At 36.0% G+C, this 18573-nt stretch overlaps 1 protein-coding gene and 1 long non-coding RNA gene across 11 annotated transcripts in view; one reads left to right on the plus strand and one right to left on the minus strand.

Annotated features, from left to right (window-relative positions):
• CCDC88A (coiled-coil domain containing 88A) overlaps positions 1 to 18573 on the plus strand; it is a 109683-nt gene that overhangs the window by 73455 nt on the left and 17655 nt on the right. For 7 of the 8 annotated variants that reach the window (XM_036334524.1, XM_036334523.1, XM_036334527.1 and 4 more), the window contains 10 exons: positions 611 to 738; positions 1903 to 2044; positions 6418 to 6582; positions 10197 to 10358; positions 10692 to 10969; positions 11194 to 11337; positions 12541 to 12727; positions 17171 to 17316; positions 17639 to 17731; positions 17851 to 18065. In XM_036334524.1, coding sequence (XP_036190417.1) covers positions 611 to 738; positions 1903 to 2044; positions 6418 to 6582; positions 10197 to 10358; positions 10692 to 10969; positions 11194 to 11337; positions 12541 to 12727; positions 17171 to 17316; positions 17639 to 17731; positions 17851 to 18065 — 1660 coding nt within the window. The remainder of the gene's footprint in view (positions 1 to 610; positions 739 to 1902; positions 2045 to 6417; positions 6583 to 10196; positions 10359 to 10691; positions 10970 to 11193; positions 11338 to 12540; positions 12728 to 17170; positions 17317 to 17638; positions 17732 to 17850; positions 18066 to 18573) is intronic. The other variant, XM_036334526.1, reaches the window with a different exon arrangement.
• Positions 1 to 18573, minus strand: part of LOC118668991 — a 44694-nt gene that overhangs the window by 8208 nt on the left and 17913 nt on the right. For 2 of the 3 annotated variants that reach the window (XR_004971834.1, XR_004971833.1), the window contains 2 exons: positions 17947 to 18041; positions 13151 to 13475 (listed from right to left, as the gene is read on the minus strand). This is a non-coding gene — a long non-coding RNA (uncharacterized LOC118668991). Of the gene's footprint in view, positions 1 to 13150; positions 13476 to 17946; positions 18042 to 18573 lie in introns of those variants that run through there. The other variant, XR_004971835.1, reaches the window with a different exon arrangement.

Genomic DNA, 18573 nt, shown 5'->3' on the forward strand with positions numbered 1-18573 from the left:
TCAATTTGAAAGTATCTTAGCATTCTTGTAATAAGTCACATTGGAAAGTCTGTGTTTCTGCTAAAGAGATATTGAGAGGAGAGGGACCATTATGAGACATTCATTTTTTTCTTTTGTTCTATAGTCTCACAGACATGAGCAACAGGTTCCTTGTGCCTGCGCTTCTCAGAATGCCCCTAGTTCTTCAGACCTATATCCTCTTCCACTGGGAGAAGGGTGCTTGTGGGAAAAAGGTGTTGTATAGGAAGAAACATGCATTAAGGTCCTAGCTTATTATTGAAAAATTAATGGATATGCGTTTTTTCCCACAGTTCTCAAATGTGAGGTGTGGATTCACAAGGGAAGAGTAAATGGTTTCTCCATTGGTTTTAAACATTAAAAAGATAAAAAGAAGTATTAGCCAAAAAAAGACAAAACTATTCTGTTTGGACTATGTTATATTGTTTCATAACTACTACTTAATGAGGAAGGGAAAGCCCAATCACATGTCTGTCTTTTCTGCTTCAAGTTATATGTATTCCTGGGTGGTGGTAATTAGAATCTTGGCTAAATTTCTTAGACGTTTATGTTCTTGACACTTATGTGAGTTTTGTATTCTTTTTAAAATAAGGATTTGGTGAGTGAAAAATTGAAGACTCAACAAATGAATAATGATCTTGAAAAATTAACCCATGAGCTTGAAAAGATAGGGTTAAATAAAGAGCGACTCTTACATGATGAGCAAAGTACAGATGACAGGTGAGTATTAAGTCACTGGTTCAATTCCCGGTCAGGGCACATGCCCGGGTTTCGGTTCCCCATTAGAGGGCATGCAGGAAGCAGCTGATTGTTGTTGCTCTCTCATTAATGTTTCTTTCTCCCTCTCCCTTTCTAAAATCAATTTTTAAAAATGTTTAAAAAGTAAAAAATCAGGGTAAAGACAGCCTAATACTGTCTAAGAAAAAAATGCTAAAATGTTACATAAATACAGTTCGTCAGTGACGTAGCAGAAGATCTAAGGCTATAATTGCCTGTGAAAGTGGAATGAGACATTAACAACAAACAAACCCCTCTCTGGTGAAATAACCAATTTTAGCAAGTTATATTTTATTTGATTATGTGCTCAAATGCCTCAATTCTTTCATTTATTATTTATTTTTAAATCTTTATTGTTGAAAGTATTACATATGTCCCTTTGTTTTTCTTTGACCCCTTCTAGCTCGTACTCTTCCCCCCGACACCTCACCAGGCCTTCACCACCCTACTGTCTGCATATACTTTATACCAGGGGTCCTCAAACTTTTTAAACGGGGCCAGTTCACTGTCCCTCAGACTGTTGAAGGGCCAGACTATAGTTTAAAAAAAAACTATAAACAAATTCCTATGCACACTGCACATATCTTATTTTGAAGTAAAAAAACAAAACGGGAACAAATACAATATTTGTATTTGCATGTGGCCCGCGGGCCGTAGTTTGAGGACCCCTGCTTTATTCCCTGAAGACAAAGTCTTCAGTGAGTTTCAAGTCTTAACTATGAATATGTTCTTATATAAATACTTTACACTTAATAGTGTAGACAAGTGTTTGATAATATAATAATCCTTTACTTTCTATAGATTCTATTCTTATAAAACTAAAATAAATGTTTTGAGACTTATAATGCCTGTTTGAGTATTAGATAATTTTTGCTTTAGACAACCTAGGCAATAATTTAAAGCTCTGTTTACTTAGTGATTTTTGTTTCTTCATTCCCAGGAATAGTTTAAGAGGGGGAGACTGGGGCAGTAAGAGGAGAGTAATTTAATTTGCCACTTAAATTATAAGATCTATTTATGGCACCAATATCTGTAGTCATAAATTATCTTTAAAAATAATTTTCTGACCTCCAGTAACAATCCTTTGCTATTTTTGTACTTGGATAGTAGGTACAAACTTTTGGAATCAAAATTAGAATCCACTCTAAAGAAGTCCCTTGAAATAAAAGAGGAAAAAATTGCTGCTTTAGAAGCTCGATTAGAAGAATCCACAAATTATAACCAGCAATTGCGCCAAGAACTTAAAACAGTAAGTGATTTCTTTGGAAATAATTTTAATTGTTAAATATTTGGAGAGAAAATTATAAAATAGAAAATAAAAATTTAATATTTTATTAATATTTTGTTTTTTTCTTAAATTTGAGGGTGTGCTTAAACAGATTTTTGCCATGTAGTTTATGACAAACTATATTTTGTCTATACACTGTAATTGATTCAATCCTATTTCATGCGTGTGTGTGTCACCCATGCAGTTAGGAACATACCAGAATTAATATGTTGGGATAGGGAAAAGGCAGGCTTATTTTATGGGTAAAAGGTCTCAATGAGAGACAGGCACTTGATTTTGACACCCTTTTCCTATTGAGAATCCAGGTAAAAGTTTGATAGGAAATTTGTAAGTGTGAGAACACCAAGTAGAGGGAAATCATATGTCATCCTCTTATAAAGTTGAGAGTATTTTTCTAGATCTGTTTTCTTGTGATATTTAGAATTATTTGGTGAATTAAACAAAACTGTTTTCTCTACATGAATAAATTGAATATGACGAGACTTGCCCTATATTGAGTAAATATAATACTAGATTGTGAGTATCGTATTCTGATTTATTCTTCCTCTTATCGTCTCTGCATTGCTCCCTTGAATGGTTTTATAGTAACTAAACATTAAAACTTGTAAGATTACTACAGGCCACATTTAGAACCATTTGTTCGGAACACTATAGGAAATACAAGTAGTTAGCAGGGCACTGTCCAGTGTTCTTCACAGGGGTTGTCTGAGAATCATCTTCCTACCAGATGACAGGTGCAAATGAGATTCGTATTGGGTGTGTGTTGGAGCTGCCCTGGCTTTAAGACTTCATGCTCCACAGCAATTATCATCTCTTGCAACAACTCCAGAGGTACAGATTTAAGATCTCCATAATAGTTGTTACTAATTTTAAGAGTTGCTGCACTTAGAGAAGTTCAAAGATATGGCTTCATATTAGGTATTTATGGTTCTCTCAGCCCAAATACAATTTACCAATCAGGGATCTCATTTCCCTTCAGCAAACCTGCCTGGTAACGTAGAACATTCCAATTTTATGAAATTGGAGAAAGTTAACGAAGATGAATTTCTTATGCAGAAAGAAAAAAGGTTTTGTTTCCTATTTGCCCTTACCATCACTGCTGGTATTCATCTCAGACATTACCATGAAACAAGTATTTATGTAGAAGAAATTCTAGAACTTTGCTTAGTTAACATAAAGGATTATCCAAAAAATAAAGTAAAATTTGGTGCCAGATTTTATTAATCTGCTTTATTTCCTGAATTTTTTTTTACCCTATTGAGCGGTATAACTAGGTTACAAGTAAAGTCAACTCATGAAGCTACTCAGCTAGAAAATAAGTAGGTTTGGATATGGGTTGGTATATATCTATTTCTAGTCTAAAAGGTGGAGACTTAAAAATCCATCATTATCTTTTACTTCCAGCCGTTTTGGCATAACTACTATTGGACTAGCTTACTGCTATAAACATGTATTCAGCTGTAATTATACTGTTCTAACTTTTAGTTCTATACATAAAGAGGTATATCACTTGAAGATAGACTATGAAAGTTAAATATGAATAGTATAAGTTCTAAAGTACTAGTAACTACAAAAATAGCATGACAGAGAGGTATGGTTAACATGCCAGCAAAAGAGATAAAATAGAATTATTAAAAAATCCAAAAGAAGGAAGAAAATAAAAAAGGTGGAGCAAAGTACAGATTGGACAGATAGAAAATAAATAGCAAATGGCAGGTTTAAATAAAAGCATACCACTAATCACATCCTATTGAATAAAGAGGTAATATGCAAATTGACCATCACTCCAACACACAAAATGGCCACCCCCATGTGGTCAAAGATGGCCGACAGGGGAGGACAGTTGGGGCAACCAGGCCAGCAGGGGAGGGCAGTTGGTGGGGGGGACCAGGCCTGCAGGGGAGGGCAGTTGGGGGGGGGACCAGGCCTGCAGGGGAGGGCAGCCAGGGGGTACCAGGCCTGCAGGGGAGGGCAGCTATGGGGGGACCAGGCCTGCAGGGGAGGGCAGTTAGGGGTGACCAGGCCAGCAGGGGAAGGCAGTTAGGGGCAATCGGAGCAGCAGGGGAGCAGTTAGGTGTCAATCAGGCTGGCAAGGAAGTGGTTAGGGGCAGTCAGGCAGGCAGGCAGGCGAGTGGTTGGGAGCCAGGAGTCCTGGATTGTGAGAGGGATGTCCCAGATAGAGAGGGTGCAGGCTAGGCTGAGGGACACACACACACCCCTGCACAAATTTCGTGCACTGGGCCTCTAGTTAAATATAAAAGGTCTAATACCTCAGGTAAAAGTCAGAGATTAATGGATTAGATAAAAAGGCAAATCCTACCTATATGCTGCTGCTAAGAAACCTTGATGAAAAATCATATTTTATGTTTATGTGAACATAAATTAGAGATTCTGATTAATGATACATAAGGTAAAGAAGCCATTTTTGAAACTTAGTTGTAAGAATAATGGTCTAAAAATCAGAAGCTTTTTTTAAAAAATATATATTTTATTGATTTTTTACAGAGAGGAAGGGAGAGGGATAGAGAGTTAGAAACATCAATGAGAGAGAAACATCGATCAGCTGCCTCCTGCACACCCCCTACTGGCGATATGCCCTCAACCAAGGTACATGCCCTTGACCGGAATTGAACCTGGGACCCTTGAGTCTGCAGGCCGATGCTCTCTTCACTGAGCCAAACTGGTTAGGGAAGAAGCTTTTGAGTTTTATTCTCAGTTCTTCTTACTAATGGCATATGTCTATAACCTTTCTAAGTCTAGGGGTGAAAAGACCTGTGGGAAATTAATGTAAAATAGGAGACTAGAAATGATGTCACCCATCTATGTTACTAGGGTGTTAAAAGTAAGGGAGAGGGGGGAGTTGGATTCCAGAACACCTATTAGATTGCTTGCCAAGGTTTAAATTACATTCTATTTTGGCATCTTTTTCTTTAGTCTCACATCATTATTTTCTAACTCAATAGTAGCAAATTTTATTGTTGAATTATAAGCTTTCTTAAGGTTTGCATTAAATGTTGAATTATTTTAAATATTTATCCTTGCCTTAATATTCAGTTTAGGTTAATTTAGAAATTTATGATAAATGTCTCTTGGGATAAACTAGTGATTCAGGAAAAGTATAACAATAATCATTTCAAATTGAAGAGAGCTGTTTAAGTTAATCAGCAATTTTGGTAATGTAAGATGACCAAGTTGCTAGTTTTGAGTTGGCTCTCTTAAAGTAGGATCTGGTTGTAGTCATACCAGAAAACCTTGGATTGCTCAGTCTTCATAAAATAAATTATAGTAATTATATGTGATAGATTCAGGTCTCAATAAAGAAATCATTAATTTATTTAACACAGCTTGTTCTGGGCAACATATCCTTCATAAAAGAGCAAGTGTCTACATACAGATACTTCTTCAGTTTTAATTTAGATCTCTTTTTAAGAGGAATTAATACTGTGTCATCTTTAATTGTTGTTTACATGGGGATCTCTGAAATCTCTAAATCAGCTATAGATAGAGCTCTAAAACGGTTGCTATTATTAGCAGCACGTCTTGATCTTGAGCAACATTTTTTTTTTAAATATATTTTATTGATTTTTTACAGAGAGAAAGGGAGAGAGATAGAGAGTTAGAAACATCGATGAGAGAGAAACATCGATCAGCTGCCTCCTGCACATCTCCTACTGGGGATATGCCCGCAACCCAGGTACATGCCCTTGACCGGAATCGAACCTGGGACCTCTCAGTCCGCAGGCCGACGCTCTATCCACTGAGCCAAACCGGTTTCGGCATGAGCAACATTTTTATCATAAACAATAGGATATGAAATTAGAGAATATATTGTAGGTGCATTACAGATAAAAAAAAAGTGTATATGCCCTAGCTGGTTTGGCTCAGAGGTTAGAGTGTTGGCCCAAGGACTGAAGCATGGTGGTTGCAAGTCTGGTCAAGGGCACGTACATCAGTTGCAGGCTCAATCCCCGGCGCCGGTCAGGCACATGCAGGAGGCAACCAATCGAAGTGTCTCTCTCACATCAATGTTTCTCTCTCTTTCTCCCCTCCCTTCCACTCTTTGTAAAAAAGCAATGAAAAAAGATCCTCGGGTGAAGATTAACAAATAGAAAAAAAAGCAGAGTATATTGAATATTTCTAAGAGGGAAGGATTTGTATTTTACAGATCATAAATTGTGATTATGCTAATAATGATAATTATACATATTATTTACCATATTTTTAAATAAAGCATGTCTCACATTCACCAGAGCAGTGCAGAGTCAAATTAATTGTAAGAAGCAGAACTGGGATGATTTATTTTCCCCATTAAAATATTTTAAATAAAATTTTAGGTGAAAAAGAATTACGAAGCCCTTAAACAGAGACAAGATGAGGAAAGGATGGTACAGAGCCCTCCTTCAGCTTCCAGTGAAGATAACAAATGGGAGCGAGAAAGTCAAGAAACAACCAGAGAGCTTCTGAAAGTGAAAGACAGACTGATTGAAGTAGAAAGAAATGTAAGTATTTTTAGTAGGAATAAAGGATTTTTAGAAGTAATATATAACTAAGAAAGTGTATCTATTCTGGTTTTGTGGCTTTGTTCATTGTATACTTTCTTGACCGATTTGTTTTGTAATATGAATACAGACTGAAGAACTCAATTTACTTTTCTCCATCACCCTCACACAAGACCATCGGTACCTTTATCAACTCTGTCTTGAAAATATACCCCAAACCCATTTTCTTTCTCTCCATCTTTACTGCTACCTCAGTTGCAGGCTCAAGGTAGCATCATCTGTCATCTGGACTATTAAAATATGCTCCTAACTGGCCCTGCCTTTTCCATTTCTGGCCCAATCTAACCCATTCTCCACACAGTAGTCAGTTATTTTTTAAAACATAATCCAAGCCATGTCACTTTCATACTTAAAATCTTCAATAGCTTCCCATTTTAATTAGAATAAAATCCAGATTCTTTACTGTGTCCTGTAAGGTCCTTCCTGACATTGTCCTGCCTGACCTTGGCCGTACCACGATTCTACCCACTCTGTTTATTAATCTGGAGATAATATTGTCTGTTAATATCTGGAAAACACAAAACAGTCCCTGGAACATGATAAGTAAATTAGTTCTAGTCATATTGGCATTTTTCTTCTTGTTCCTACCTCAGGCCTTTCTGTTTGCCTCCCCTGCTGGCTGGCTTCCCTCAGAATTCATGTCTCAGGTCACATATCGCCTGCAAGATGCCTTCCTTGATCGCTTTCCTCAGTAAAGGAGCTGGCCCCAGCCTAAACTGTTCTTCACTGTCACACCACTGCCTTACTTAGCTTCCTCATAGCACTTTTCACTTATGAAATGACATTATGTTGTTTATTTATTTGTTCTCTACTGAAAAAAAGCTCCTGGAAAGCAGGTAGCTTATCTTTCATTTTCTCCACTGCCTTCAGTATGTAGAATAATGACTCTTAGATACCAGACACTTTGCTGAATGAGTTACATATTTGACAACCAACAATAATTGAATGAATTCAACAAACATCCTACAAAGTTGAATAAGCCTTAGGAACTTGCATGCTAACAAGTAAAATAATTGTAGTTGTTATTGTTATTTAATATAACATGAATTAAAAGCTTTAAGCCATAAAGCCAAAAATTAATACTGATTTCTACTTTCTCATCCAAAAATAATTACTGTAAACATCTTTCCCAGAAAACTGGTTGTGATTTACCTATATATAGAAGTATATTTCTTTCACAGTTTTATACCTGTGGACTATTAAAATATGCTCCTAACTGGGCATTAATAATAGAATGTCTATTTTTAATTATTCAGTGATGTATACATATGTACCTCTATCATTTAGATTAATAATTATACCTCAAACAATTTGGCTGGCATATAAAGTCCTATAAGATAAATCTCTTCCCATTGACTTCCTTTATAAATTTCCACTGGAGAAAAAGTTGCTTGGTTGTCATACTTTAGCCATTTTAGATAATGGGTTTATAAAGATGGCTAGCCCTATATTCGACAGATAATTTTTGTGTCTCTGCCATTATATTTGCTAACTACATACTTTCTTAGTGTAAATTTTTCCCGCTCTGAGATATTCTTTCTACTTAGCTATCTCATCTGTTCGTTACAGACTGTAGGAATTTTTGTTATTTCTAGGATCATTAGAGCTTGTATATTTTGATTTCTAAAGAGCTGAACTACAATAGTACGTAACATATCCAAGGGAAAAATCGCTTAATTCTTTAGTGTGTCAGGATGGTATTCTAGGCCCTGACTGTTTTTGCTCAGTGGATAGAGCATCAGCCTGCAGACTGAAGGGTCCCAGGTTCAATTCCGGTCGGGGCCACATGCCCGGGTTGTGGGCTCAATCCCCAGTAGTGGGCATGCATGAGGCAGCCAATCGATGATTCTCTCTCATTGTTGATGTTTCTATCTTTCTCTCCCTCTCCCTTCCTCTGTGAAATCAATTTTTATCCTTTGTATTTGAACAAATGAACAAAAGAAGTTCAGTATCAAAAACATCTTTGAAACATTTAGGTTCTTTATCTTTGGTTTTTATGGTATATGTGAGTTAAATCCTGACTTATCTTTTATACAGTTAGGTAGTATATATAACATGAAACCCTATCAAGTGAATATTATTGTTGTCCCCTAAATGTAGATAAGATAAAAGTAATTTGTTGGGATTCAATTGTAACTTTTTTGTTGTTGTTAATCCTCACCCAAGGATGGAGATATATATGTGTGAGTGTATATATATATATTGAATTCAGAGAGGAAGGGAGAGGGAGAGAAAGAAACATCAATGATGAGAGAGAATCATTGATCGGCTGCCTCCTGTACGCCCCCAACTGGGGATCGAGCCTGCAACCAGGGCATGTGTCCTTTATCAGAATCGAACCCAGGACCTTTCAGTCACAGGCTGGCACTCTGTTCACTGAGCCAAACTGGTGAGGTCATCCAAGGATATTTTTCTGTTGATTTTTTTAGAGAGGGAGAGACATAGAGAAACATCCATGTGAGAGAGACTCATCGATTGGTTGCTTCCCACATGGCCCCAGCCAGGGCTGGGGATTGAGTCTGCAACCAAAGTATATGCTCTTGACAGGAATCAAACCCAGGACCCTTCAGTCCGCTGTCTGATGCTCTATCCACAAACTGGCTAGAGCTCAGTTGTAACTTTTTATACATATTGCAATTATATGTAAATTCTGGTCTCTTATATATTAAAGATTTTAAATTTGGTTTTTTAGAGGATTAGGATTCTATGTTTATACCTTTTGATGCTATGTTATTTATGGTATGTTATTTAGAAGTAATCCTGAAAATATAATACTCATGACAAACATTTTAATATCTAGAGCATTAACTATGATTTGCACAGTAATTCAACTGTTTAACTATAAAACTGAATTATGGCCATATGTACTGGAAAAACTGAAAATGGTATGTTTAGTTTGGATTTGCTCTAGAAGTCCTATAGATGAAATAGAGCTATAGTGAGTGTTTTATACCATGGAAAATAATTACTAAAGAAAATATGTAATATCTGTTAGGTTTGTAGGCACTAAAATTTTTAAACAGATGGTTAATATTGTTTCTACTTCTCTTCCAAATACTTGTGTTTGTAAAATACTTCGTTTTGCTGCTATCCTTGTGACCACCACATATCTGTCTGTCTGTCTGTCTGTCTATCTATCTATATTTGCCTTTGGGCATTTAGAAAAGAAGCACTCCATTGACTAGAAACAACCCCACTCATTCTGGACACACTGGGCACTTTTGAGCAGCATGAAAACCGTACAACTGACAGTCACATTCTAGTTTTTTGTGTTAGTCAATATATTTAGAATGGAGTATTTTATTTTTCAGGTATTATAAAGCAGACAGATACAGATGCAGTAGTCTATTAAGATTTTATAATTATTGCTTTCTTTTCTTAGATATCTGTTTACCATTTGGGATAGAGGGAATATTTTCTTTTCTCTTTTAAGATTATTAGGGTTATTTTTTATTATAATGGTAAAAAAATACTTGTACACAATTCCAGTATCTGTTAAATAGAAATAGTTTGATGTTGCTTTTATTTATAATATGTGTGTTTTCTTTATTAAGAATGCTACACTACAAGCAGAGAAGCAAGCACTGAAAACTCAACTGAAGCAACTTGAGACACAGAACAATAATTTGCAGGCTCAGATTCTTGCACTTCAGAGGCAGACAGTGTCATTACAAGAGCAGAATACTACTCTTCAAACACAGAATGCCAAGCTCCAGGTTGTAATGTAATATGTGGGGGATATGCAACCAAAGTCTTGAATTATGCTATTAAAATAATTCAACCTAAAACATATATATTTAGGTCCCCTAATATATATATATATATATATACACACACTCTAGTAAATATATAATAACACCTACCAAAAATCAAAGTTAAATGGTAACCTTGTTCTTTGGGACATGAAAATTCAAATTTTCTCAGTATAATGTGCATATATCTGCTTTGATTTATTTAGAACTTCATAAAGTTAATGTAATCTTATTTTAAAAAAAAAGAACAATATAAGCTATTTTCCTTATGTCTGATAACAATATACATTCTTATAGGTTGAAAATTCCACACTTAATTCCCAAAGTACCTCTCTTATGAACCAGAATGCACAACTCCTAATCCAGCAGTCTTCCTTAGAAAATGAAAATGAGTCTGTAATCAAAGAGCGGGAAGACCTGAAATCTCTCTATGATTCTCTGATCAAAGATCATGAAAAACTGGAACTTCTTCATGAACGGCAGGCTTCGGAGTATGAATCTCTCATTGCTAAACATGGAACTCTAAAGTCTGCCCACAAAAATCTTGAGGTGGAGCATAAAGACCTCGAAGATCGGTAATTTATTATATTTTCTGTGTTTTTAATTTAAAACCTATTTACTTTGGGTAATAAAGTAAATGTTGAGTTAAACACATCTAAGAGATTATATAGGAAATTTATATAAATTTACATGTTTTGTGATACTGGCATGTAATAAATTACTCTTTTTTTTTTTCATTTTAAAGTATTTTTCCCCTTGAGGAAATATTATAAACCAAATATCTAACTTTTCCCCCCAGTTATAATCAGTTACTAAAACAGAAAGGACAATTGGAAGATTTGGAAAAAACACTGAAAGTAGAACAGGAAAAAATGCTGCTTGAAAACAAAAACCATGAGACTGTAGCTGCAGAATACAAGAAACTTTGTGGTGAAAATGATAGGTAGGTAATAAATACTTACATATTTTAGTTTTGTATTATTATTCATTACATCTAAAGAGTATACTACCTCTTTGCAGTACCATCCATAAGTTAGAATTTTAAAAACAGACCCCAGCAATAAGTAAATTACCAACAAAATCATGCAGCTAGTTATAGAATGGCTCAGACAAAAACCTAGATCTCCTTTTCTCTCTCTATTCAACTAATTAAGCTTTTTTATTTTAAACCCACACTTGAAGATATGCTTAGAGAGAGGGAAAGAAGGAGAGAGGATGAGAGAGAGAGGAAAAAACATCTAGCAGTTGCCTTCTTTATGCTCCCCGACTGGGGAGCAAACCCACAGCCCAGGCATGTGCCCTTACTGGGAAGTGAACCAGCAACCTTTCAGTGCATAGGACGGAACTCTGCCAGCTGAGTCATTCAGGTTGGGCCAAGTAACTTAAGTTTTTAAGCCACGTTACATAATGAAATTTTTGTGCCTTGACAGCATTTGCATACTTTATTAAGACAGAATGTAATGGACCTGATTCTTTATGTCTTTCTCTTTTTTTGCTAGTCTGGTCAATTCCTGTCTTTTGAAGTTGCTACAAGTGAGAAACCTTATGATTTTCTAGCTGATTTATTCATACTTTTATTTTTAACAATCTTAGGTATTAATAGCCTCATATTGCCATGAAGCAATTTTTTTTTTAACTTGAAGCCTTGGGAAAATCAAAACTTGCCACTGGTAATCAAGTTACTTCATAAGGGTACATTTTCAAGATTTTTAGAAACCTTTGAAAAGTTTAAACAGCTTAAGCCAACCAAGCATGTCAAACCCATGGCCCGTGGGCCACATGCCTCATTTATTTGGCCCGTGTAGCCTTTGAGTTTGACATGCTTTGCCTAAACATTTTCACTGCACTTACATTGCCATAGCTGAAGTGCTAAAAGGCAGCACACAAAATTTTGCGTGTCTTTACATCTTCAACATATTTAAGTGCTGAGAGATTTCATTTCAAGGGAAAAAAGTACTCAATTTTTTAAAAATCTAGTTTTTACGAAATAGAAACTGATTCTTGATCAGTGTAGTAATTGGCAGAAGAATTCTTTATATTCTCTAAAGTATGTCTGAATGTGATTTACAGCATTTTCACATTTGTAAATGACAATGAAAGCTATTAAGAGAATTTGATTATATTCTATTATGATTTCTAATTATAGGTTGAATCATACCTATAATCAGCTTTTAAAAGAAACTGAAGTTTTACAAACTGACCATAAAAACTTGAAAAGTCTTCTAAATAATTCCAAACTGGAACAAACAAGATTAGAAGCTGAATTTTCAAAGCTGAAGGAACAATACCAACAGTTGGACATTACATCCACCAAGCTAAATAATCAGTGTGAGGTGAGCTTTAACAAGTTTAATCACTGTCTCCCTTTCGTTAGGCATCCAGACACATCTAAAAACTAAGCAGTGATATTATAGTGACCAGCAGTGTATATTTAGCGGGATGTTTCTAAAAGAATTGGTCATGGATAATTGAAATTCATAAGTAATTCAAAAAACTTCCTTTATTACTAATTTCAATTTTTTTATTGTTTAAACTTATATGTTCAGGTACTTTTACTATATATAAAACCATTTCTACTATTATGAAAAATGTTACTGGCCACCTGGCATATGCTAGTAAACTAAATAGGTAAAACTCTCTCCCCTGTGTAGTTTATATTCTGGTGGAAGGAAACAGACAATAAACATAATAAGTAAGTGAAATACATTTTTTCAGTGTTTTGTTACATATGGCTGCATAGCAAATTACCCCAAAACTTAGTGGTATAAAACAATTATTTATTATGCTCACAGATTCTGTGGGTGGGAATTTGGACAGGTACAGGGAGCCAGTTTGCCTCTGCTCCACTTGCCCCTGGGCCCTCGGCGGGAGGATGGAAAGGCTGGTGGTGGATGCTGGCTATCAGCTGCAGGGGGGTATCCGTTTCCTCTCTGTGTGATCTCTTCCCATGGGCAGTTGTTGGCTTTCTCACAACATGGTCAGAACATGGTCAGACGAAAACCATCTTTGTTTTAATGACCAAGCCTCAGAAGTCATGCAGCATCGTTTCCCCTGCATTCTATTCATTGAGGCATCTAAGTCCTGTGCAGATTCAGGGGAAGAGAAATAGACTCAGCCTCTCGATGGAGAAAAGCAAGATTCTGGAAAAGCACATGGACTAAAAATACTGGTGTAACCATTTTGAAAATGAGCCTGCAACATATGGTATGTTAGAAAGTGATAAATTATGTGCAAGGACAAATGGAGTAGGGTAAAGGGGGTAAGGACTGCCAGGGAGCGGGGTAAGGGAGTGCAGATTGAAATTCTAGGCATCATTGAACAAAGATTTGAAGGAGATTAGGGTGTTCTGTGGATATCTGGGAAAAGATATTCCAGGCAAACAGCCAATACACTGACCCTAAGGCCAGGGGAATCCTGGTGTGTTTGAGGAACACTCAAGGAGGCCCGTGTGGCTGGAACGGAATGAGCAGAGGGGAGAGTGGCAGGAGTGAGATCAGAGATGTGCGTGGGCCAGACATGTTGCCTTATAGGCCATTGTGAAAACAAGCAAACAACTTTGACTTTTATTCTGAATAAAATTAGGAGCCATTGGTGGGTTTTAAATAGAAATGACATTATGCCTATGTATACAGTTTTATTCTTAATGTAATTTCATGGCTCTTACAATGGTTTGATAAAGTGCTAAATGTTTTGAAATATAAAAATGATAGTGAAAGTCTTAGATCACCCTTAAATTTTATGGTTGGTACCTAAATAATTAGTTTGAATATAGCTTAACACCTGAATTTTATGGAACTTTTAGGGAACCAGCACTTAAGCAAACCTTTAAATAGAGTTAGGAATAGACTGTATAAGAAAAGTAATACCAAAAAGCTTTTTGTATTAAATTATAAACCAATAGAAAGAAAAATTAGTTTGAAAGCATATACAGGTTGGGGCAAAAGTAGGTTTTCAGTTGTGCATATGGAAAATTAGTATAATAATTAGTAAATAATAATACAAGAATAAACTTATGTGCTTACAACTATAAACCTACTTTGCCCCACACTGTACATTTAAATACTCAAAGCTTACAGTGTATAGAACACTCATTCTGCCTGTGATTTATAAAAGTCTTAAGTAAAATATGATTGGGGTAATGGACTTACAAAATGGTAGAGGAGCATGAAGAATTAACTCCCCAAGAACCAAAATTCGACAAAACTGTCAAAAATTATTATTTTAGTACTGTGGAACTCACGCAGAAGCAAACAACACGTTGAGAAGCATTTATTAAAAACGGCTCAACTTTGGGTAGGAGCTATAGTTGTCTGAGGCAATGTGACTTCTCCCATTCTCATTCCCTCTCCCTCTCCTCGTTTCAGTACCCGGTAGTTCTGCCTGGGTGCAGGGCAATCCATGAAAAGCAGCCCCTTTGCTACTGGAAGGGACTGGCTTGATTTGAGCAGGGCACAGAAAAGCCCCAGGCCCAGGAGCGCTGTCAAAGGCCAACTCTCAGATAGCCTGAGGTTGGAATATTGGTTGGGACAAAGTAACAGATCAGACGCGTCAGAAATTTTACTGTGAGATCCAAGCAATGAGACAGTCAGCCATAGTGGGTCTTGATAATGTCCCACATGTCACTAGTGGTTTGGAAGGCTGCCTAGGAGAGACCAGAAAAAGCCCTTCGCTACCTGCTTAACCCTGGCTGATTGTCCCAACTTCAAATGTTAACCCTTGGCTATGGGCTAAGTCACATAACGTAATTTGAGACAGTGAAAAAATGAATCTATCTTTGTGGGAAGGGATAGTGACTAGAAGAGAGCACAGTGAGTGTTTTTTGAATACAATTAATATGCTGCTTCTTGCTGGTTTCACACATGTTCACTTTGAAGATTTTTTAAAATTTATTTTGAGAGAGAGAGAGAGAGATTAATGCAAGAGCTGAACATATATTGGCTGCCCCATACACGCCCCCTACCAGGGACCATGCTTCAGCCACCCTGGCATGTGCCCCAACTGGGAATCGAACCAGCAATCCTTTGTTGCACGGGATGACACCCAACCAACTGAGCTACACTGGCCAGGGCCATGTGTTTACTATAATGCTTCATTGAGCTGTATATACACTTAAAATTTTTTTTCCTATACATATGTTTTAATCAATGTCTGTTGACATGATAATGCTGTATAACAATAATAATGGACAGTAAACATTTATTTTTGCTCGTGAGTCTATGGGTCAGTTGAGCAGATGTGCTGATCCATGAATTGCTGTGTAGGCCAACAGTAGTTGATCATAGTCGGGCTTGCTCCTGCATCTGCGGGTATCTGGCATGCACTCTGAGGGCTGGCTGGTGTAGGGGGGCCCCAGCTAGCATAACTTCCCTGTTTACTCAGTCTCTCATCCTCCAGCAGGTACATAAGCCTCTTGAGGTCTGAGCTTGGAACTGTCACACAATCACTTCCATCTCCTTCTCTTGGCCAAAGGCATTCCAAATATGAGAAGAGAGAAAATAGATTCCTTTTCTTGATGAGAAGAGTGAGAAGTCACATTGTAAGAGGATATACGTATAGGGAGGAGGATAACTGGATTCACTTTTGCAATGAATCTGTCACATGTTATATTTCAATTTAATAATATATAGATAAATGAAAGAAACAGCACAACATTGGCAGTTGTTAGATCTAGATGACTGTTTATGGATATTCATAAATAGCTTTTCTATAGGTTTTATTTATTGATTTGAGAGAGAAGAAGGGAAGAGAGAGAGACACACACACACAGACATCGATTTGTCCCACTTATTTATGCATTCATTGGTTGATTCTTGTATGTGCCCTGACCAGGATCGAACCTGCAACCTTGGCATGTCGAGATGATGTTCTAATCAACTGACCTATCCAGCTAGGGCCTTGAGAATTTTTTAAATGTTTGTTTTCTTTATCTTATTTTTTTGGAGGAAAGATTATTGTTGGCATATATTTTTTAAAAAATACATTTCTCTGGGCTCTACTCCCGACCTGCTGAATTCAAATGCTAGCATCCAGAAATCTACATTTTAAAAAATATACTTTATAAGTGATGTTAAATTTTGAGGATCACTACTGTGGACTTTCTGATTTCTATTGGAACCACTGGTCTAACTAAAGCATATTTCCTTCCAATTTCTATTAAGAAAAAGCAGCCCAACTACAAGTAACATGAGCTAGCAATACCAATCCTTGACAAGATTACCTCCTCCTTTGTTCAAGCCGCAAAAAGTATATAGCAACTTATAAGGTCCCTTGAAAACAGTGGTTGAAGGAAGAAAGAGGTTTATGAAGTATCTGTTGGGTGCCATAGGCATGACACCAGGTACTTTACATGTATTATTTAATCTTTGCAAAAATCTTACAGGATGGGATTATCCTCATTTTATAGATGAGGTCATTGAAGCTCAGAGAATTAACTAACTTGTTCAGTGTTTCATAGCTACTTAAAAGGCCAGAGATTTGAATCTAGCTTTCAGAATATAAGTTAAACAATTTTTAAGAAAGCCGTGTTTTTGGAACTAATTTATGATAAGCCCAATGTTTGTGAGAATTATGAAAACATAGATGTATAGCACATAACCCAGTTCTTTAGCTGTCATTATTACTAAACTAATCACTCACATTCTGACCAAAGTGTGATCATCTAATTGTTCAGATAGCAGGAGATAGAAATCTGTGAAGTACTCTATTTTTCAGATGTTTTGGGTGATTTATGTTAAATGTAAATGTTGATATTTTAAAAAATAACTGTGTTTCAACAGTTGCTAAGCCAACTTAAAGGAAATTTAGAAGAAGAAAATCGGCATCTACTAGATCAAATCCAGACATTAATGCTGCAGAACAGAACACTGTTGGAGCAGAATATGGAAAGCAAGGATCTTTTTCATGTTGAACAAAGACAGTACATGTAGGTACCAAATAATTTTGCATTGTGAAATATTAGTTATGATTTTATAATTGCAATTTCTGGTGGCAGAGAAAACAATCTAATTTTTTTTGGCTTTCAACATTATTTCAACATATATTTTTTTAAATGTTTATGTCTCAGGTTCTGTGCTGATAACTGGAAATACTAACATGAAAACATGGGTACTGCTCTTAAGGAACTAGTAATATAAAGTGAGAAATACAAATAATTGCCATAATGGAGATATGTGTAGGAGGCCATAGAAATATATCATAACTGTACAAAATATGATGTATGTTCTAAAATTTAATTTTTTTTATAGTGATAAGTTAAATGAATTAAGACGACAGAAGGAGAAATTAGAAGAGAAAATTATGGATCAATACAAATTTTATGAGCCATCTCCTCCTAGGAGGTACTATTAACCAAAATTTACTCATTTTTATTCTGAAAAAAGAACAGAATATTTTAAACTTCTAATTTTGTGAAGGATTTATTTTAGACTAATAAGAACTTTTTAAATTATTCTATCAGGAGAGGCAACTGGATTACTCTAAAAATGAGAAAATTGATAAAGTCTAAGAAAGATATTAATCGGGAACGTCAGAAATCTCTAACATTAACACCTACCCGCTCAGACTCCGGTGAAGGATTTCTTCAACTCCCCCATCAAGATAGTCAAGATAGTTCTTCCGTAGGTTCAAACTCCTTAGAAGATGGCCAAACTTTGGGGACCAAGAAAAGCAGCAGTGAGTGCTTAAACTTTTTAAACATTTGTTATGTCTGGCATTGATTTAGAATCCTTTCTAAAAGATTTTTTAAAAATAACTTCAACACTCCTTTGAGATAATAGTCTTAATGCATTTCTTTGTAACTCTATATGATTATAAAATTCATTATATACTACAATAATACATAACTACATGATTTTCTATATTGTGTGTGTAAAGGTATTCCATACACAGGGATACCAGCATTTGGCCAGGGAGGTAAAACAGTGTAGAAAGAACATTGAAATAAGAGCCAGAAACCTCTGCCATTTGCTAGTTCTGTTAATATGGGCAAGTGTTTCACCTTTGGGTCATACTTACCAGGGTGATTATGAGGAGCAAGTGAGAAATATTTATAAGAGCTCATTTTCATAATTAGAATAGAATAAGGCATTTTATAATGAGGTTTGACTTATACTTTTGTATCAAATTGGAACAAAGTTACATTGGGCAAAGCAAAGAAATAGGTATAAATTTGAAGAGAATG

This window comes from Myotis myotis, unplaced genomic scaffold (assembly GCF_014108235.1).
Source record: "Myotis myotis isolate mMyoMyo1 unplaced genomic scaffold, mMyoMyo1.p scaffold_m19_p_14, whole genome shotgun sequence".
NCBI lineage: Eukaryota > Metazoa > Chordata > Mammalia > Chiroptera > Vespertilionidae > Myotis > Myotis myotis.